Source organism: Rhineura floridana, chromosome 18, assembly GCF_030035675.1.
Source record: "Rhineura floridana isolate rRhiFlo1 chromosome 18, rRhiFlo1.hap2, whole genome shotgun sequence".
Lineage (NCBI taxonomy): Eukaryota > Metazoa > Chordata > Lepidosauria > Squamata > Rhineuridae > Rhineura > Rhineura floridana.
The window spans coordinates 23,539,521-23,562,002 of NC_084497.1; the positions used below are offsets into that span (position 1 = coordinate 23,539,521).

Below are 22,482 nucleotides of genomic sequence, written 5' to 3' on the forward strand. Positions count from 1 at the left end.
TTCGCACCTACCGAAACAATATGAGAACCGAAACACAGCCATCCTTTGAAATTTGCGCTTAGCTGAATGTTGTGATGCAGTTCTCCAACCACGCAATGCTTTACAAAAACACATACGATAGGGGGAAAGGGCACATAAAAATAAATTAGTGAAAATGGCAGACAGATATGAATATGTTAGTATTATGGAAACGAGTACACTACTGTAAATAAGATACAAAAATGTATTATATTAGCAAAAGGTGTTTGCAAAAACGTCTTCAGGAGTCACAAGTACAGACTTGGGGAACTGAAGTTAAGATTGGAAAAATGTGAAATGGAGGGAACCAAAATGGACAGGTCCTTCCATCCCTACTCGTTGCCAACCTTACTTAGCCCACGGAGAGGAGAGGGGGGGCAAGTGGGAGATGAACGTGCTCTTTAGTCTCCCATTGCAGTAGAGGAAATGGTGCGAAAGGTGGCTTGACCCTGCAAACTGACTTCTGCCAGAACAAGACTTCTACAGCAGAACCATTCATTTTTGCCCTGTAAGGAAAATCCCCAAACTAAAAATATAATTTTTAGAATATAATTCCCAAAGGATTTTGGAGGGTCAAAAGGCACACTCAGGTAGGGACGGGTGGGGAATTCAATTCAGTTCACATTCCACGCTGGATCTCTCAAATGTGCCCTTTCTAAAATGAGGTGAGAACCACAACACAGCCATCCTTCAAAATGTGCACTTATCCGAATTTTGCAATGCAGTTCGCCAAACAAATCCTTTTTACAAAAATGCCTATGTTAGGGGGAAAGTTTGCATGAAAATGAATATATGAGTGAAGATAACATACAAAAATGCATTATAGGTCCAGACATGGCTTGCAAAAATGAGTACATTAGTCAGCAATGCTTACAAAAATGTGTTTATTAGGAGAGATTCGCACTAAAATGCTGGAGGGTTTTCATGAGGATTTAAAATAATAGTAATCTCAAATTGCTGCAGAAATGTGGAGATCTGAATTTAAGATTGAAACAATGAGAAACCAAGAAAAACCTAAGTTGACATATCTTACCACCCCTTTGGACTCAGGCCACAGTTACTTTATCTTGCTCAGTCTCACTGCTACACACACTAAACTGATTTGGTGTTCACGGGAGTGTTTTGGTTTGTGGCTGGCTTCCTTTCTTTTAGTTTGAGCTGTAGAGTTGCATTCAACTAAGTCCTACCCAAAGTAGGCCCACTGAAATTAAGGAACCGAAGAGAGTCACTTGTGTTAACTCCAGCGGGCCTACTCTGAGTAGCACTAGCATGGAATACTGCCCACCGTTCCGATTCACCCAGAAAGCAACAGAATCATAGGGCTGCCAACTCTCAATTTTTAAAAAACACACTAGTACCTGGGCAGGGCCATGGTTCGTGCTAGGCTAGGGGGCGGAGCCCAAAGCAGATGTGGAGGTGGAGTTGGGAGCAGAACTCAGCTGCTTTTCCCTCTTTTTATCTATGGACTGCCAAAAAAAAGAGGCAAACAATAATCCAACCAGGCCATCTGTATCTGGACCACTGATAACCCCACGTGTGATCTAGGTGAGTGCATCTTTAAGAAGCCAATTGCCTATTGCTCCTGAATCTCTCTGAGTATTTCCTTCCCAGTGCTGGGTGGTGGCCATTGGGACTGTTGGGGTGGAAGGCAGCCCAACAGTAGGCGGAGTTAGAGCCCAGGAAACGGGCTGCCAATAGGAGCACCTAAGGGCAGTGGCAGCTGGCACCCACTGGGACTGGCGGGGCGGAAGGCAGGGAGCCCAGTGGGAGGTGGGTCCAGAGCCAATGACTGGTGGAGCCAAGTGATTCTATTTTTTTGTCCCTATCTTCCTCCCTCCCTGCTGAGTTTTACAAGGGCACTGAGATAAAGGAGATTAAGGAGAAGGAAGCGGACTGGCAGTGCCACCCCCTGGCCTGGCTGTAAATCAGAAGGTAGGCAGGTGGGGGCTGGTTGAGGACAGACTCAGGTTGGTGGGGCACTCCCGTTTGCCCCAATGGACCAACCTCCCCTTTTCTCTCTCTCCCTCTTTCTTGCTCTCAGTCAGTGGCATTCCAGGCTGTGCTGTAGTTGGCATAAATATCACTGCTCGGTTAAGAGTGTCCAGGATCTATCAGAGGGTCTTTCCTGCCTTCTGCTACCTGAACCTTTTTGACTGGCGATGCCAGGAATTGAACCTGGGATTTCTGCATGGAAGTGGGGTCACCACTACTGAGCTCAAGCCTCTTCCTATGGCAACTGTGTCACCAATACAGATCTGCCTATTGATTGGAAGGTGGCATGTCCAGAGTGGTGACTCATGCAAAGAGGCAGTGGGCTGCCTCTTAAGAGCGGGAGGTTAAGTTACATTCCGGTATTGAGAGCGATTGAGTGCTCAAATCATACACATCAGAGAGACGTATCAGAATGACTCAACCTCAGCAGAGGTGGATGGGAAGAAGGCCAGACCAGTGAACTGTGCAGAGACACAATCAGTGAAATTTGCAGAGGCACAGCAAGCACCTTCATCATGGGGATTTTGTTATTGTCAGAAACTTTTTGGAAGTCCAAGCAGATAATATCTAGTACCAGATTACCCTTACCTACATTCTTGCTGGCACTCTCAAGGAATATAAAAGGTTAATAAGTCAGATCTTCCTTTGTAGAAGCCATGCTGATTTCCCCCCAACATGGCTTGTCCTTCAATATGTTTACTAATTCCAGCCTTAGCATGAATTAATTTTCCTCCTTTATAGCACACTTAGCAAAGTCTCTTGTGGTAGAGTGCTACTGTGCCCAGGTCCTGCTTGGGGGCTTCCTGTAGGTTTCTGGTTGGCCACTGTGAGAACAGGATACTGGATTAGATGGGCCATTGGCCTGATCCAGCAGGTTGTTATTATTATTATTATTATTATTATTATTATTAAGATTTTTAGCCACTTGTTACCCAAAGGTCTCCGAGCGATTTACAATATTGCAAAGCAGAGTTGTAGAATTGTAATCATCATTTGTTGTGCTTCAAAATTGGTGTGCGTGTGTGTGATATGCAAGTTTGCCTAAATGCCTAGTTCCTTCCTTCCTTCCGCCATCTGCCGTTGACAACGCTTGCGTTCCTGCAGGGCCGATCGCCTGCTGATCGCTGTCTTACCAGACAAAGTTAGATCTTAGCTATCCCTGTCTAATACTGTCTGGTAATGCCGTCGATGGCATTGGCAAAGTCTTCGCCACGAAAGAAAGAGGAACACAGGTCTCCCTTTAGGCGAGCTGCTCCGGGGCCTACGCCAAGAGTTGTTCCATTGGGCGCCTGGGTGTGTTCAAAGTGCCTGTCTGAGTCTATGGGTCCAAAGTTCTGCCTTTATCGCTCTCAAGTCAGCCCCATAAAGCCTTAGAGAGAGGGATAAAACCTCTGATAAGGAAAGGTTGTGCAGGTGTACGGCCTTGCATGTCCCTATCACCCAGGCTCGCCTTCGCTGATAGGAGGTGACTCTCCGAGTCCAGCACACACAATATTTAGCTATGTCAATAGCAACACAGAAGTCTGTTCCTGTTTTCCTCTCCTGTAAAGCTGAAATCAGACACTTATGGAGACAGTAGGGCTGCTGCCATAAGCGGAAGGGCTGTGGCTCAGGCTTGGGGCACCTGGCTGGCATGCAGAAGGTTCCAAGTTCAATCCCCAGCATCTCCGGGTAAGGCTGGGAAAGATCCCTGTCTGTAATCCTGGAGAACTGCTGCCAGTCAGTGAAGGCAGTATTGGTCTAGATGGGGCCAATAGCCTGACTGGATATAGGACAGTTTCCTATGTCTTAAGGAAAGGGTCGTAGCTCCGTAGCAGGGCATCTGCTTTGCGTGCAGAAAAGTCCCAGGTTCAATTCCCCAGCCAAATGAGATTTCCAGTGGCCCAAGGGGGGCAGCTGCTTGCATTGCCCCTTGCTGAAGAACAGGAACACCGGACAAATTTATGCTAAATGGAAAGGTGAAACTACCTAGGTTTCCTCACTGCAAAATGTGGATGGCCTAGGTGCCAAACTTTTCATTGTTTCTCTTTCGTGTGGGTGACACATGCACACACAGCCCTCTCTTGCAGCCATGAGGAAATGGCATGCGTTAATATTTACATGTCATAGTCTGCAGCAGTGACTTCCCCCCTCCCACTCCCTGCGCTGTGCAACCAGGGCATGGCACGGGAGGCAAATCTTCCTAACCTCCCTCAACAGAGGAATGGAACTGATCAGGTATTGAACAAAGAGATCTCTATGGATGAACAAAGAGTGTCCTGTGTGCTCCTTTTCCTGGTCAAACAAAGCTAAACTCCTGAGAGTGAACCTGGGACCGTTTCTCCCAACTAGAAATGTTGCGTTCCCTTCCCTTCAAGGAATGATTTCTTACGCCCGGCTGCTTGCTACTCTGCCACTGAGCATTACATTAGCCCAAAGGGCTTCTCTCCATTGGAAACCCCTCTTGGGAAGGGATCTGCTTTGCCTGAGAAGGCGTGGGGCGAAGGGATTGCTTAAGCTTTTCCCAATCCAGCTGTTTCCTCCCCCCTCCCTGGAACTCCTCTCCACCCCCCAGTGTTGCAAACTTCTCTTTGCTTAGCAGGCAAAAAGACTGGAACCCTGGAGGGGTGTTGCCCAGTCACCATAGACAATCCTGAGCTACGCAGGCCAACAGTCTGATATGGTTAGGGATGCGCTAGAATTCCACCCAATTCGAATTTGGCACCAAATTTTCCATCAGCCCGCTTATTCGCTGTTGTTGCACATCTGATTTTTATGTAGTGAATAGTCAGTGTGGTGTAGTAGTTAGAGTGTTGGACTACAATCTGGGAGGCCAGGGTTCGAATCCACACACAGCCATGAAGCTCACTGGGTGACCTTGGCCCAATCACTGCCTCTCAGCCTCGGAGGAAGGCAACGGTAAACCACCTCTGAATACCGCTTGCCATGAAAACCCTATTCATAGGGTCGCCATAAGTCGGGATCGACTTGAAGGCAGTCCATTTCCATTTCATTTTTTCCGTGGCTATTTTTGGAAATGGATTCCTCCCCCAAAAAATCTGCAAATGGAGTTTACCTCTCAGTAGACATGTATTGGATTGCAGCCGAAAATATTGATATTAATATTGATATTTTTATTTCCTTTAATTTATCGAGATTTCCTTTCAAAATATCAATATTTCCTGTAAAAATATTGATATTAAAAAAAATTCTGAGTGGGAAAACAGATTAGTAAATCAGCAGCTTGCAGATTTTTACCCATCAGTAAAATCAGCAGCTAGTCAATGGATCTCCTCCCTAGATGTGGTATCAGGTAGATCTTCCTATCATCTGTGATTTTTAGAAACGCCAAGGAAGAGGGTTGAAACCCCCAAACTCCAGCTGTACATCTGGAGTAGGGATTCACTACAGTTCTCATTTGAAGCCAGATTTATCATATTTGCACTTTCCAAAATAATCAGAGAACTGAACCGCAACCATCCTTCAAAATTCACACTTTTGCGATGAAGTTCTCCAACCGAGCAATGTTTACAAAAATGCGTATCTTAGGGGGAAATGTTCATAAGAATGAATATATTAATGAAAACGACTTACCAAAAATGCATTATATTAGGAGAAATAACTTGTAAAAACATGCACATTAGTCAAAACCGCATACAAAAATGTGTGTGTTAGGAGATGTTCTCACCAAAATGCAGAATTACATGAGGATTTTAAAAAATAGCAAATTGCTGCAAAAATGTGAGCTGAATTTAAGACTGAACAAATGGGAAACTGACAGATCCTTCCCATCCCTCATCCCACAACTTCCATCTTCCATGACTTTTGGCCGTGCTGACTGGGGCTGATAGGGGGTGGCAACAACAACCTCTGGAGGTTCACACCTCTGATCTAGCACACACTAGATCATTTTTTACAAAGCTAGCTCTAAGAGGCAGAAAGACAGGCAGGATTTTATCTGGGATGCTAAATCAAGGAGACAGGTTATGCTTGGATTGTGATGAGCTTTTCCTATATGCTCTACCCCCCCCAATATATGTCCCCTGAATCCCCAGGTACTGTAGTTTCCATCACTGATGCTATTAGACTCCCCACACACCATACAAACCTCCACCCCTGATCTTCGAGGCACCACCTTTTAGTTAAGAACATAAGGAGAGCCCTGCTGGATCCGGCCAGTGGCCCATGTAGTCAAGCTTCCTGTTCTCACAGTGGCCAACCAGATGCCCATGGGAAGCCCACCAGCAGGACCCGAGTGCAACTGCATTCTCCCCACTTGCAATTCCTAGCAACTGGTATTCAGAAGCACACTGCCTCCGACAGTGGAAGGAGAACATAGTCATCAAGATTAGCAGCTGTTGATAGCCTTCCCCTCCACGAAAGGTTAGCTGGCTTTGCCCTCAAAGCCTCAGAGTCTGAATCAAAGGAGATTTTGTAAACTCTTAATGGGGATAGCTGGAGCCTGCAAGATCTGGAAACACCTCTTCGTGTATCCCTTCGGAAAGGCATATGAAATGTCACCCTGGGCTCCTGCTGGGAGGAAGGGCGGGATAGAAATCAAATAGTAAATAAATAATAAATGGAGGCATCCCATAATTCTCCCTTGCAAGCTTAGCTGCTTGCACTCAAGCCTACCTGTTTCCACCAACCCCTCTCCAAGCCTTTTCGAAGCCGAGTGTATGTTCTTTGAATTGAAGCAAATTGGCCATCTTTTCTGACATTTGCTCTCTGCTAATTACCTTAAAGAACCTGCAATGTCTTGGAGCAAAATATGTTCTCGAGTAAGGTGACTCATGAGAATCTCTACCTATCTGGCCCAGCCAGTTTGGGAGGCTGGGCGGAGTGTGTTTATGAAATGCTCCAGGTTGTAGAGTGAGATGGGGGGTGGGAGAGAAGGAGACGGCAGCTTTGCCTACTCAATTACCATTAATTACCACATTTTGTATTGATGGATTGAATATTGTGCTGCCAATATTCCAAGCCCTGTTTTATCACCAAACACCACATGCCCGAGAAGGAGGCGTTTGCATCCCATCTGTTTTCGTCCTAATTCTGCAAATCAAATGCCATTCCGTTGACTTCTGGGTTGCTCATTTATATTCCTGAACATACTGTATAAGATTGTTTGGCTTTCTCTCTCTCTTATTTTTCTTTTCATTTCTGTACATAAAGCACCCCTTTTACTGTATAATTCAAATAAAACATGAATTTCCAACTTGGTTTCAAATTGCATTTATTTTTAAACTTTGCATTTAAGTATTGTCTTGCCTGGAGAATTGAGTCAGCAATCATCCACAGTTATACTGATCCAGCCAATTCTATTTTTCTATCAGGTTAACCAACATCTGGGTCTGAAAACAGAGACAATTTTGAATTCTGTTATGGCTCCACTTCCTACTCCCCAGATTTTGTTCTGGCTCCACCAATGATCCATCCCAGTGAACCAGACTGCACTCAGTATGGAGCACTAGTTCCCTTCATATCAACTGGATTATATTCTGGCTCTGCCCAACCCACACAAACCCTTCAGACGCCAGATAGGCGACACAAAAATTAAATTTATTATTATTATTATTACTCCTCTGCTGAAAACTGGAAAAGGTGCAGAAAGGAAGCAGCCAAAAACAATTTGGTGGGTGGAGAATGTTTCCTACAAAGAAAGGTTGCAAAGGTTGGGGCATTTTTGGAAATTGGCTACACATACACAATACACAGGCAAAGATACATACAGTAAACAGCACCCCCCCCCAAAAAGAGGACACAGTCCTCCTTATGAAAGGCCAATTCTCCTGAGATTCCTTTACATCTGTTGAATCCTAATACTGTTGTCCCTCTCAGAGTGGATGAAAGTAGGGGAAGTAAAAAAGTCAGCCAGAGTACTCACTGCCAGACACATACCTTGAGACACCCAGTGAATGCCATTGGGGTAAAGAAATGCACTCGGTGCTTTTCAGTCATTATTGAAATTTTACCCAGGGCTGTGCACGCATATACGCTACTTGGACTAAAATTGTGGATGGGACATGACTTCATTGGGAGGCATTTCACAGAATCATGGGGTCACCCAATCCAACTCTTACATAGGATTTCTTGCATAGGCTGAGCCCCAGAATCAAGGCTATAAGAGTGTCATTGGCTGACAAGGTATACTGCACAGAGATATTCCTGGAGTATATGGCTCTGAAGGGCTTTCTTCCCCTTCCTGTTGTGTCCTCACAACCACCCTGTGAGGTAGGTTAGGCAGAGAGATGGGCCAAGGTCATTCAGCGAGCTTCACGGCTGAGTGAGGATTTGAACCCTGCTCTGTCAGGTCCTACTCCAACACTCTCCGGGATGGGAGAATCCCACTCCTGATCTACTGCCCAATGGTCATGTCCTGTTCCTCTGAAAACTGCTTTCCCAGCTGGAGACCAGGAGGATCAACAAAGGGTTCAAGGGCAAAGAAGGGTTGTTTCCAGGGCCTGATGCAATCTGCACATTGCCAGTGAAAATGGCAGAACATAGATTCCATGGGTGGTGTGAATCATGGATCAGAGAGTGCTGAGAAAAGGCTAGTATCTAGCCCTACATGAATTTATATAGATAGTACATTTATATCCCATCACGGGACACAAGGCAACTTACATGGAGGTTGCCAGGTGGTCTCCCATCCAAGCGCTGACCAGACCTGAATCGACTTCAGCACAGTGGCTGCATCACTTGCCCTCAGGCCATGCCCTGGGAGGGAAAAATCCTGCTGCCCACACCTTCATTCCTCAATAGTCACCACTGTTAAGGTGGTGGCTAAATCCTACCCAAGGGGAGGCAGGAGCATATCACGGCAAGTTGTCCAGACCAACTTCTGGCAATTGTACTATGAGGTGCACAGATAAGCCTAGTTTGTGCTAAGATGGTCTACCTGTGTAAGGGTCCAACAGATTGGAAGTAGGGGCCCACATACGTGGGTATTTTGAAATATGACTAGTAGTTATTACTAGTACTAGCAGTGTTACTAGTAGTTAGTAATACTACTATATCCATGAAGATACAAAACTGGTACATCAGTGGGAAAATTAAGCTATAGAAACTTCCTCCCTGGCTTACTCAATTTCCAGGGGGAGGTTTTCCATTATGAGACCCCACTTTTAGTTGTCCATGTCAGGCTCCCCCTGCAGTTTGAAGTGGTACAATCCACACTGGGGGCTACATTAAACCCAGAGAGAAACATTGACCATAATCAATGCTGGAGGGATAATTAGAACTTTAACTGTCATTTAGTTCCCCCCCGCCCCACAGCATGTTTGCGCCTGCCGTTACTTCCTCATTCCAGCAGCCCACAGATGCATTCATCGGCTTTTTTACAGGGATAAGAGAGCACATGTTTTGCATGCAAGAGGCCTCAGGTTCAGTCTCTAGGCAGGGCTGGGAAACAGCCCCTTGCAAAACCCTATTGTGCTAGATATAGGGATGCAAATTCAGTTTGCATTTAAAGCCAAATCTATCAAATTTGCCCTTTCCAAAACACCATGAGAAGCTAAACACGGCCATCCTTCGAAATACACAAGTTCTGTGATGCAGTTCTTCAACCAACCAATGTTCTCAAATATGCATGTATTAGAGGTAAACGTGCGCAAACATCCATTACTGCAAATGACATACAAAAATGCATTATGTTAGAAGAAATGGCTTGCAAAAATGTGTACGTTAGTCAAACATGTGTTTATCAGGAGAACTTCGCACTAAAGAATGTTCATGAGGATTTAAAAAAAAACACACAAAATTGCCGCAGAAATGTGGAGAACTGAATTTTCAGACTGGAAAAATAAGAAACGGAAGGAACCAAAATCGACAGCTCCATCCCTAGCTGGATGGACCAATGGTTTGACTTGCAAATAAAAAGCTAGCTTCTATCCCAAGTGTGCTAGCTTTCTGCTTGCACAGAGATTTCCCCACAGGGAAGCTTTCAAAAATGTGAATTCCCCCATCTGGAGAAGGCCCAGAGCCAATCCCTAACTTCTCCAGGTCTGGTTGGGAAAGACTCCAAGTAGAAACCATGCATAGCTGCTGCCAGTCAGTGTAAATCCGGGGCTGCCTTCTACTGAACTATGTCTCCCTTCCCCAGGTCTATCAGACCTTTGTTTCTCTGTCAGAAAGCAAAGGCTATAATAATTCCTCAAAGCTGTGTCACCTTAGCTAGGCAGCAACCACATAACATGTAAATCAGCCTTTATCCTCCCCAGGAAACCCAACACCTTGCAACTAATTGTATAAGGTTCTCTGCCTGCCAATATTTGAAAATCCCAAGATGGGGAGGGGGGGAAGAGTTGAGACTCCTCCTCCATGATGGAGAAGGACCCTCCCCCTGCTGAAAGAAGAAGCAATTAAACAAACAAAAAACCCCGCCAGAGATGTACATTTGTCTTACTATTCATAGACTCCAAGTCTCCAGGGACAAATATTAAACCACTGTTACAAGGCTGGAGAGGCTCAACAAACAGAGGGAACTGCTTTCAATTACAGCGGCTAATTTCGTTTACAAGCCAACGTCTCCTTTAACTATCTTAGCATCGGCATTTCATTATTAAATGTTTACATCTGCGAGCAACCATTGTGTGTCACTCAGAACGATGGTTAGACAAACACAGAAAGAACAGGCCGTCCGTGTGTGTGTGTGGCATCTATAGAACACAGAAAAAGTGTAATCTGAGGACACGAAGATGTTCTTGGGAGTTGGCCTTCTTTGTTTTGCCCAGATCTTTGAAAAAAATAAATAAACCTCATTTTTGCAAGGTCCAAGGTCCCTAGCGTTGTCTAAGGAATAATCTAGTTTTAAAAAATAAAAGCAGGTGATTCTCCTTCTGGATTAGAGGCGGACATTTTCCAATCTTCACTTTCCCACATTTCTGGATCAGTTTGAGATTCATTTTTTTTTAAAGGCCTCACAAGAATCACCAGCATTTTAGGATGTGTTTTTCCCAATATGCAGATTTATGCAAGCGATTTCTCATAATAAAATGCATCTTCATGTTATTTTTGGAAATATATGCATTTTTATGCACACTTACCCCTAATATACACATCGCTTGGCTGGAGAACTGCATTGAAAAATTTGGAGAATTTCTACTCCGAGCAGACTCATTGAAATCAATGGGCCTAAGTTAGGCAGGTCCATTAATCTTAATGGGTCTACTCTATATGTAATGGTAGACACAACACTTAATAATTATGTATTATTCAGTAACTTTATGAATTGACCTGATTTGTGTGTTGTTGTTTTTTCTGGCAGATACTAAGGAAAGAATAGGCAGAGCTTCTGAGCACGTGCAGAGTGTCTGGCTCTTAGCTACCATACACCAAAGATAGTGATGTAATTTTAATACTACAGTTCCATATTATATCAGGCTGCCGCTGTTTGTTTTCTTCACTATATAATATTGACATGTTTTATTGTCTGCTGTTTTAAGATTTTATAGTGCTGGTCATTGACCGTAATAAATGATTGAATTGAATAGCGATGTAACTATTGGTCCCCAGAATCCAGCAGAAAGGGCTTCACGAGCCCTGTGACCTGAGATGAGTGATGGTGAGAAGTTGCAATTCATTCAAAAATCCTTGAGAACTGGCAGCGTAATCCAAGGCAAAATGGTTTCAGGACTCCCCACCCCTCCAACTTCATCTTGCGTATTCGTGTTGCTCATTCTTCAGCCTGTTTACTTGGTATTAAGTTCGCTTGAACTCAGTGGGGCTAACCTCTGATCAGACATGCAAAGGATTGCCCTGTTCACCTTTGATTCCCTCCTTCTCACCCCCTTGCCTCAAAGGGAAGGGCCGTAGCTCCATGGTGGAGCATTTGCTTTGCATGCAGAAGGTCCCCAGGTTCAATCGCTGGCATCTCCAGGGAGGCCTGAGAGAGAATCGTCTGGAATCGAGAATCATAGAATAGTAGAGTTGGAAGGGGCCTATAAGGCCATCAAGTCCAACCCCCTGCTCAATGCAGGAATCCAAATCAAAGCATTCCCGACAGATGGCTCTCTAGCTGCCTCTTGAAGGCGTCCAGTGTCGGAGAGCCCACCACCTCTCTAGGTCATTGGTTCCATTGTCGTGTGGCTCTAACAGTTAGGAAGTTTTTCCTGATGTCCAGTGGAAATCTGGCTTCCTGCAACTTGAGCCCATTATTCCGTGTCCTGCACTCTGGGACAATCGAGAAGACATCCTGGCCCTCCTCTGTGTGGCAACCTTTCAAGTACTTGAAGAATGCTATCATATCTCCCCTCAGTCTTCTCTTCTCCAGGCTAAACATGCCCAGGTCTTTCAGTCTCTACTTTGTTTGCAGTCCCTTGATCATCCTCGTTGCCCTCCTCTGAACCTGTTCCAGTTTGTCTGCATCCTTCTTGAAGTGCAGAGACCAGAACTGGATGGAGTCAGTGTGGACAGTACTGAGCTAGATGGACCAGCCTGACCTGGCATAAAGCAGCTTTCTGTGTCTTCAGGGAAGGGAAGACGAGTGGAAGAGCAACTCTCTTGCATGCTGAAGGTTCCAGGTTCAGTCCCCAGCAGCGTCTCCACCTAGGGCTGCCAATCAGTGTGGACAGTATAGAGCTAGATGGAGCAATTGCTTTGATTCTGTATAAGGGAGCTTTCCATGTTCCAGACCCCACCCACTAATACATTAACGGGATGCCTTTGAAAGCGTTAGGTCTATTTTTGAATAAGGTATCTGTTGGTTTCTGCAAGATATTCTGGGTGGTTTTGGCATTTCAGCCCATTGATGAATCCAAGCAACCTGTTTGGAAGCGAGTGGGACAACTTTGAAATCGCCGTCGTCGTTCAAGGCAACCTGACGGCTAGGACTTCCTGTTCAACTGGAGGACATGCAGCCATCTGCACAGGTGCTCTCACACAGAGCTTGGAAAAGTTACTTTTTTGAACTACAACTCCCATCAGCCCCAGCCACTGGATTGGGCTGATGGGAGTTGTAGTTCAAAAAAGTAACTTTTCCAAGCTCTGCTCTCACAAAGCTATGGATCCTCTCCCCGGTTTTCTGAGTCATCAGCCTCGTCGCCTCCCAGCGTAGCTAGGGCAGCGGGAGGATCTGAACCCACAATCTCATGGGAATCCTCCGATCATTAAGGTGGCCTGATCAAACCCGATTGGCCACGTCGGTTGCAGGCAAGAAGGAAAAAATCCAACTGGAGCAGGTTTGCAGTCGCAGCAAAGCAGGGCACTTCATCGACTGAATTTCTACCTGCCTTCCAGCTGGTAAAAGCACAAGAGCCTTTCCAAGCCTGAGTGGCACCAGCAAACCTAATGCAGATGCCAAGGCAGGCAGGCAACATTTCACCGCAGCCTGCACCTGGTGCTTTGGAGACAAAAATATCTCCGCATTGGCCAACATTTGCGTTGGCTGATTCCAGATCATGTGCTCCTGGCAATAAGCTTGAATCCCTCCCATCCACAATCACACCGATTTCCAGATGCCGCTTCCCGCCTTCCCTCTCTACACCTGCCCCTTCCCCACTTTGAAGAAGGAGACAGGGTCCCCCCCCCCCTCGTCGACTCCATCCTGGTTCCCACCTTTGTTCTGAAGATCAATCAACATGACCTGCCTCAGTTCCCAAACTTTGGTACAACAGCTTTGCGTCTGCGTAAAGGAGACCAGAGTGACATTTCAAACGATTGAAAACACAGTCCCTGATCATGCCAGGCCTTTGTTGCTGGTGGGTACTTGGCAGATAGCAAGAAGAAGGAGAAGAAGAAGAGGCCTAGTTTCCTCTCTCCCCCTTACTCTCTCTCTTCGGAGCTCTTTACATAGCATATGACTTTCAAACCCAAGGAAAAGCAACCGGAAAAAAAGTCTGGGGGAATTTCAAAGAGGGATCTTTGCCAGCCAATGGAACCTCCTTCCATGGCCTGTAAGTTTTAACCATATGTTATTGGGCAACGGCTGTTGAACGCAGCACATAATTAAATAACCAATCAGCTTTATTGATAGATTAGTTAGGTTTTAAAAAAGGGGGTGGGAGCATTCACTACTTCACCTCCCCCTTGGCATAAGAACTCAATAGCTGGATGGTTTACTTTTAGGAAGGGACAAGTGGGATCTGCAAGACAGTGTTGCAGTGTGATATGTTCAGTTCCATGTGACAGCCAGCCAGCCATGCCCTTTCCCAACATACTCCATTCCATTGTCCCCATCCTAGACATTGTGGAAGCATTACACACACACACACACACACGTTAGGAATGGAAATATCTTTCAATTTCCGTTCCTTCTGTTTCTCATTTTTCCAATCTTAAATGTAGTTCTCACATTTCTGAAGCAATTTGTGATTTTTTTAAAAAAAAAATCCTCATGAAAATTCTCCACCGTTTCAGTGCTAATTTCTCCTAATAAGCCCATTTCTGTAGGCCGTTTTGACCCATGTACGCATCTCGCAAGGCATTTCTCATCATAGAACGCATTTTTGCTTGTTACTTTCACTCATATATTCATTGCTATGCACACCTTCCCCGATGTACGCATTTGCGTAAACATTGTTTGGTCGGCGAACTGCACTGCAAAATTCAGAGCAGCACAAACCTTGAAGGACGGCTGCATTTCGGTTCTCATACTGTGTTGGGAAGTGCAAATCTGACTAGAAAGGGAATCGAATTTCTCACCTACCCCTAGTGTGTGTGCGTGTGCATTCCTATTTCCCCCTATTTCTGCAAACCTTGCAGCTCCATTAAGCATGGAAGGACCAAAACGGCTGGGTGAATTTCATGGATGAGGGGAGGGTCAAATCCCTGCTTCTCTACAGCAGGAATCTCTTTCCGCCTGAAAGCCACATTCCCTAGTGGGCAATTTTCCTGGGCCCACATCCCAGTGGTGGGCAGGGCCAATGGCAAAAAGTGGGCTGGGCAGTGAATGGACTCTTACCTTTGTAGAGTAGGCTATATTTGAGTCACACACGACTCAGAGGTTTCTCTACCCCATTAAACACCCACACACCGATGCCTCCATCCAGGCAAGAAGCACTTGCAGAAGACACAGAACAGGATCAGTTAAGGATGTGGCTCAGAGAAAGGGCAGGGCCTGAAGAGAGTGCAGAAGCAGAAGGCCAAGTGGAACAGCCTGGAGGGCCAAATTCTGACCCCTCCCAGGCCTGGGGTTCCATCTCCATGCTTTCCAGCTCTACCATTAGGGATGTCAGAAGGCATCGTTTTCTCTTGCGTCCTGTATTTGCCGCATGCAGCACTGTTTCCATTCGGCTGCAGTGCATCTTCGGCTAAAAACAACGTTATTCTTCTCACTGTGGTGGAATTACGTAACTTGAACCATTTCTGTAATTAATTATTCAAGTTATGTCGCCATGCGGTTATCCCATCCCACTCATTTCAGTGCAAAGGAAATGCAATGCAAATGGGTTATGTAATCAATTGCGTACCATTTGCCAACTGAAAGCAACAACAGCACATACCGATTGTATTCGTGGGACTGGTTTCCGTTCTGGACATGGCACAAATAAGCAGACTGACAATGTCCACTCCCATTTTCACCAGAATTCCCTGACATTTCTACCTGTCGTGGATAGAGCCACCACCAGCCTCCAGCCACCTGGTGCTCCAGGTGCAAGGCCTTTGCCATTTGGATGCTGAGCACGCTCCGTCTTGGCTGTGATGGCTTTTTGGAAAAGAATGCTCCCAAAATGCTTCTCTGCAACCAGTTCTGCCTATTGCTCCACAATCCAAAGGTCACCTCTCTTTACACACTGAGAATGCTCTGTGACAGGTGAAAATGAAGGACCTCAGAAAAGCAGCCATTTCTGATGTCTCTCCTTAGTCCCCTTGACCCAATGCAGTCTTTTTCATTTCACTCCCCCCTGTCCCCAGCTCTGGCAAAGCTGTCGTGAGCTCGGTTCCAGAGGCCAAATCAACCTTTCAGAAGCACACACCGAGGCCCTGCAGAACTCTCAACTCCAATTCCATCCGTTTCTTTGTCGTTGCTTTTACCGGTTTGCAATCTTTCAAATAGTCTGCTTTTCCAGTTGAGAGAGAGAGAAAATTGCTCAAAACAGGATTCCCAGTTTAAACTATCCATGAGGAACACCAACAATTGCATAATGTAAAAGACAGACAGACAGACGGAAGGAAGAATACAAAAGAGATCTTAAAACCTCAGCTTTGAAATACTTTGGCTGCAGTCCTTTCCATGCTTATGTGCGTAGGCGTGTCAGAGAATTCCGACGTACACAGAAACAAGAGCGGAAATTGCCAGTGTTTGCTCATTCGTCCCGTGACTGGAACAGAAATCAATCCAGTTAATATGATCAGTGCCTGCTCTTGTTGTTGCTTTCAGTCGACAAACCATAACGTAATTGATTATTCCCCCCACATCTGCACTGAGTTTCTTTTGCACTGTAATGAATGGGGTAGAATGACATAATGACAACTTAGCTTAGGTAACTTACGTACAGTAATCACAAAGTCCATGCATTCCTGGACATTACTTCTTTAACAGAAACTTTGGTACCAGAGGCAGGAATAAAATGAGAAAAAATCAGGATAGGTTCCCAAACCCAAAAAGAAGAGCAGTTCAACATATTGCAGCAAACGTTTCATTCAAAACTGACATGCCTGATATGAAACAACCAGGCCAGCTAAGACTTGCCTACAGACCACTTGAAGGCTTCTTCCAAAATGAATCCAGGGACGCCTCCCTTGCCTTTTTTCTTTTATCATGTAGCATCTTGCTACAGCAATCGAAAGCTTTGAGCACAGTTCTCCTCTCCGTGCACTCGAGCAGGCAGGCAAAGGGCAGTCACCCCCACCACCCTATGCTTGGTCTCTCTCTCTCTCTCTGCCACCCTCCCCTGCACTCGAGCAGACACGTCTGCAGTAAACAGTGCTTCCAGGGCACCCAAAGAACTGTTTACTGCGGAGGCGCCTGTACCACCTGGCAAGGAGCGCCATTCCAGCCACGCATGAGGGAGCTGGCTGCAGCCGCCGCCGCAATCCAGTAGACAAGGAGCCATATTCTGACTTATGTCAGAGTGTCCCCCCCATCCAAAAAAGACTTTGTTAAAAGGAGCTTCTTTCCTGGAGGATTTGTTAAGCGAGGTATTACTGTATTTAATTACATATATAATGTAACTTACATAGTCTTGCCACAGTGAGCAATGAGATGAGTCATGTACTTTTCGATGGGCGACAAACTGCAGCGGAACAGAAACAGTGCTGCCTGCGACACAAACAGGGTGGAACAGAAACAATGGTTTCTTGCATCCCTGCCTGTGAGTGATCTCCATGCAACACAATGGGGCTTTCTTCTGACTAAACATGCATCGGTTTGTGTTGTAAGGCTGCAGTCCTAAGTGGGCTTAAAGGCTACTAGCCACAGTGGCTGTCTTCTATCTCCACTCTGAATGCCTCTGAATACCAGTTGCTGGGAATCACAAGCGGGGAGAGCGTTGCTGTTGCGCTCAGGTCCTGCCTGCGGGCTTCCCTTTGGGGAATCTGGCTGGCCTTTGTGAGATGCTGGACTAGATAGGCCGGACTCTTCTGATGCTGTTATTCATCATACTCTCTTGATGCACTTAAGCCCAGAGGCAACCTCTGTAGCGAGCTTAGTTTTATTTATTTTCTACAGCATCTGGGATTTGTCGTGCCATCTCCTTGCCCCTCTGGCACAACTCGGAGCTGAACCTTCCCTTACTATGCCAGTTGTTTAAATATTAAACAGAGGCCAATGCAAGGATGGCGCCTGAACACGGAAGGAAAGTCAAAGATCTTGCAGTCTCTTGGAGCCTTTAGCTGGAACTGCAGGAGAGAGAAAAGAAGGCAAGAAAATAAACTTGCGCTCGTAAGGAAAATGGCAGCCAGGTGGTTCCTCCTTTCATCTTCCAAAAATAAAAAAGGCTTTTGTTTTTCTGCCTCATTATCAGGGCCCTTGAAAATTTCTTAAGAGCTTTGGTGAGTGTGAGTCTTTTGAGGTAACTTTATCTTTGTGTGGTGGCCAAGGATGGTCCCCCCCCCTTTCCAATAAACCAGGAGTGGGGAAGCTTTGTGGCCCAGTGGGCCAGATCTTTATTGCCCCCAACTTTGGTAGGTGGGCGGGCCCACTCACCTGTTAATCATCTGATGTCATGAGGATGTCAAGGGACACAGGTGGACGGTGTTGCTCACCTGTCAAAGTTGACCTGCCGGGGTGGGGAGAGGGGTCTATTCCCCTGCAGGAAAGGTGCTAGCAGCACCCAGCAGGATTGAACTCTCCGCTCACCATCTGGTGAGCAGAGGGTTCAGTCCTGCTCTCCGCAGGGGTCTGCTTCACCAGCACGTTCCCTGACAAAGCAGCATCCAGCAGGATTGAATCCCTCCCCTGTGCTGACATCACCCAGTAACATCAGCCGGTTGACCGGTAGGCATGGTTTTGGGGATATGTCCCCATGAGCCAAATTGTGTCGCAGAGTGGCGATATTGGGAATGGAGAGACTGAGCGAGCCTCTATGTGTTTGAATCTTTGCTAAAAATTCCACCTTCCCTGCAAATTAGTCAAGAGTCTTTCAGCTTTAAAATAAGAAATAACTACTTTATTCTGGAAATACATACTTGATAGGAAAAAGTTCTACATCTAGCTAACTAGGTAAGTTGGAGATGCAAACACTAACCTAGTGTTTGCCCTCATGCTTGGAGGAGAGGGAGAGACAAAGCGAAGTTTTCTGCTCTCCCTCTCAAGAGAAAGAAGAAGGAAGGAGGAAGGAGATGTGGTCAACACCCTCTGCATATCAGTCTAGCAGGAAGGGAGAGACAGCAGGAGATCAAAGGATAGGTATTTGCCTAGCCATCAGGAGGTCTCTTCTCTAGCCACCCTTTTTAACCATGCAGCCTCAACCCACAAGTTGGAGTTGAACAAATTGCACCCTCTGATGGACCAAAACTGGCCTACAGGCCAGAGGCTCCCCACCTCTGCAGTAAGTCTGCAGCCTCCCCAGGTGCAGTCTCTCTATAGGAGAAGTGACCTCATGATGTCTTCTTCCCCTGGGCTTTGGCTGAAGCCCAAGGGCACCCAGGAGGGCTGCAGAGTAGAAACCCCTAGTGAGATGATGTATAGAATGAAAGAAAAAGAGGTTCACAAGCACCCGTCAAACATGCACAAACTCCCCAAAACCCTGCACCCCACCCATGAGAATTTCACTGACATTTTCTCTCCCTTGTGATAATTTTCAAACGGAATTTCTTTTCTCATTCATTGGTGGTGAGCAGTTGAGAAACCCACACAGAGAGGAGAAATTTCCAGCACAGCATTAGACTTCAATAAGGGTCCTGCCAGTCTGCATCCTATTTATAAATAGCAAATATTAGCAGGCTTGGGAAGTACTGCAAGTTTTGAAGAAGTAGAAAAAATATATAGGGGGGAAACCCTAAGAGGGAACCCCCCCAAATAAGTCCGATGAAGGCTGAGGTTACTCGGCGGTCGGGGAGTGCTGACTGACTGTAGTGGTGAAAAAATGGGAAATCGGAGAGATGGGAGATGGAATGGAGTTACCTGGAAAAGGGTCCTGGCTGGCTGGCTGGCATGCTGAATTGGGGCACATTACACTGCAACATTTTGTTGCACTCTGCAGGTCCCACTTGTTTTTTCTCTATCTTCCAAGGACAAGGGGTTATCTGTTTTAATCCTCACAACCATCTTGCGAAGGAGATTAGCCATACCTTCCCCTGCAACAGATAAACAGCACTGTGACCACACTTTCCCCAGTATTAGTGATCTGTTGCTTAGTGGGAACAGCAGCAGGGGCTTCATCTCGGAATCAGGGATAAATTTGAATTGGTTCACATTTCACGGTGAATCTACCTAATGCATACTTCCTGAAACAATATGCAATCCAAAACACAGTCATCCTTTGAAAGTCACAATTCTCCAAATTTTGCAATGGAGTTCTCCAATCAAGTACAAAAATGCATATGCTAGACTAAAGAGTGCACAAAAATGCATATATCAGAAAAATAACCAAAATACATTATATTAGGGGAAATCATTTGCAAAAAAAATTGGTCCATTGGACAAAACGGCATGCAAAAAATATGTATATTTCATGCTAACATGCTAACATGCTGATGAGTTTTCATGAGGGCTTAAAAACAAAAAAAAGGGAACTTGCAAAGTGATGTGGGCATTGGAGAACTGAACTTAAGAACGGAAAAATGAGAAAATGGAAAGGGGCAGGTTCTCCCACCTCTAGTTTCAAGTCAATGCTGCTGGTCAGTTGCTACTAGCCTCATTTGGATCTTTCTGGACTTTTGGGTGTGTGTGTGTGTGTATGTGTGCACTGAACTTCTCCAGATCCACTTTTTCAAAGCGGCCCTACTTCCTTTTTGCAATCGGCTGCTGCTTGGCAAGCTTGAGCCTGTTCTTTGGGTGCCTGATGGGATCTGGCGTGATGTCAGAGAAAAGCAGACTAACCCCACCCAAGATTGTGGCTGGCTGGGAATGGCAGAGAGAGAGAGAGAGAGAGAGAGAGAGAGAAATCCCCAACTACCATTCCAACTAAAGTCCATTTCCGGCTTCCTTTGCCACCAGTCATGTAGGCCCACGGTTTTAACAGGGCTGCACTGTGAGCAACTGAAGCCCCTTCACCATCTCAAACTGCTGGAGAATGTCCTCTCTGGCTCACAGCCTCTGAGATCTATCTGTCTGTCTGTCTAATCGCATATGTATACCGCCCCATAGCTGAAGCTCTCTGGGCGGTTTACAACAATTAAAAACCTTAAAAACAAATATACAAATTTTAAAATACTTTTTTTTTAAAAGCAATTTAAAAACATGCTAAAATGCCTGGGAGAAGAGGATAGTTTTGACCTGGTGCCGAAAAGATAACAGGGTTGGCGCCAGGCGCACCTCGTCAAATAGAGTGTGCCATGATTTGGGGGCCACCACTGAGAAGGCCCTCTCCCTTGTTGCCATCCTCCGAGCTTCCCTCGGAGTAGGCACCCGGAGAAGGGCCTTGGATGTTGAGCGTAGTGTATGGGTGGGTTCATGTTGGGAGAGGCGTTCCATCAGATATTGTGGTCCTAAGCCGGAACTGCAGCGGGGAGACTCTCCTGTTTTGTTGGCTGAGAAAGAGCTGAAGACCAGAACCTAAAAAGAGCCCTGATGGATCAGGCGACAGGCCCATCATAGTCCAGCCTCCTGTTCTCACAGTGGCCAATCAGGCGCCCCAATGGGAAACCTGCAAGCAGGACCTGAGTGCAGCGGTGACTCTCCCCACTTGCGGTTCCCAGCAACTAGTATTTGCAGGCATGCTGCCTCCGGCAAGGTGTATCAACAGCCCCAACATGGGTGGCTTTAAAGAAAGATTAGACAAATTCATGGAGGAAGAGGCTATCAATGGCTACTAGCCACTAGGGAAGGGGGGGGATTAAATTCAGCTCGAAATGTGCCCTGAATTGATCAAAGTTGCCCTTTCCAAAACAACACGAGAATCAAAACACAGCCATCCTTCAAAATTTGCACTTATTTGAGTTTTATGATGCAGTTCTCTGCCCAAGCAATGTTTGCAAAAATCCGTATACTAGGGGACCGTGTGCACAAAAAGGAATATATGAGTGAAAATACTACAGAAATGCATTACATTAGGATCAAGCGCTCGTGGGACACAGGGCACCTGCTCACAGCCTTCCCCACTCTGGCAAGGCGCCCTGTACATCTCTTAACACAATAGCAGCTCTTTCTAGATCTGCAGCATATTTAAATGCAATGCAAGCCGGCACCCCCTTTTTGCCCTCTCTTGTCTTAGGCCGGGGCATCAGCGGCCCACCCTCAATCCAGCAAGGGTCTTCATTTGTACTTGATGTATTAGACCAAAGAAGATGGCCTGTCAATAGGAACGCCTAAGGACAGTGGTGGCTGGTGCCCATTTGGGACTGGCGGGGCGGCAGGGAGGGAGCCCAACAGGAGGCGGATTCACAGCCAATGAGAGCATAGTCAATTGATTCTAGTCCCCGCCCCATCTTCCTCCTTGCTGACTTCTACAAGGGCAAAGACCAAGACTAAGGAAGGAGAATCTACCACCTAAGGATGTACTTTAGATGGGAGGGGAAGGGTTAGCTTAGATGCTGGGCTTTTCTTCTGACTTTCCTCCTGCTTTCCCTCTCCTCTCCCCTCCCTTCTCCAGGCCTGAACTGTTGTGAATACAAGCATCAGATGACGTGTACCGGTTGCTATGAAGCTGCACCCCAAAGGAATATGAGCTGCGTGGAGCATGCCAGGAAGCTGCAGTTGGCAGGTGACTCCCTCATCAACAGAGCTACTGAGATTTTAACCTGTGGCTGCCAGAAAACCAAGCAGAGAGAATGGCAAGAACACAGGAGCACTCTCTCTCTGTTTCTCTCTCTTGCTGTGCGCCTGTGGTTTCCGCCTCCGGTGTCACCTTCAAACACTGGAGTCTAAGTTAGAGGGTTGTAGCTTCCTGAATCACCACCAGCTCTATCACAGGGCTCTTAACCATGGTTCTGGTGCCCATTAGAACTGGTGGG

The 22,482-nt window shown here is 46.1% G+C and overlaps 1 protein-coding gene across 1 annotated transcript in view; it reads left to right on the forward strand.

Moving 5' to 3' along the window:
* The window catches only part of LOC133372649 (uncharacterized), a 110,317-nt gene that overhangs the window by 80,264 nt on the left and 7,571 nt on the right, over window positions 1-22,482 (forward strand). The window contains exon 2 of the mRNA XM_061601536.1: window positions 22,122-22,232. Within this exon, the coding sequence (XP_061457520.1) occupies window positions 22,122-22,232 (111 nt within the window). The remainder of the gene's footprint in view (window positions 1-22,121; window positions 22,233-22,482) is intronic.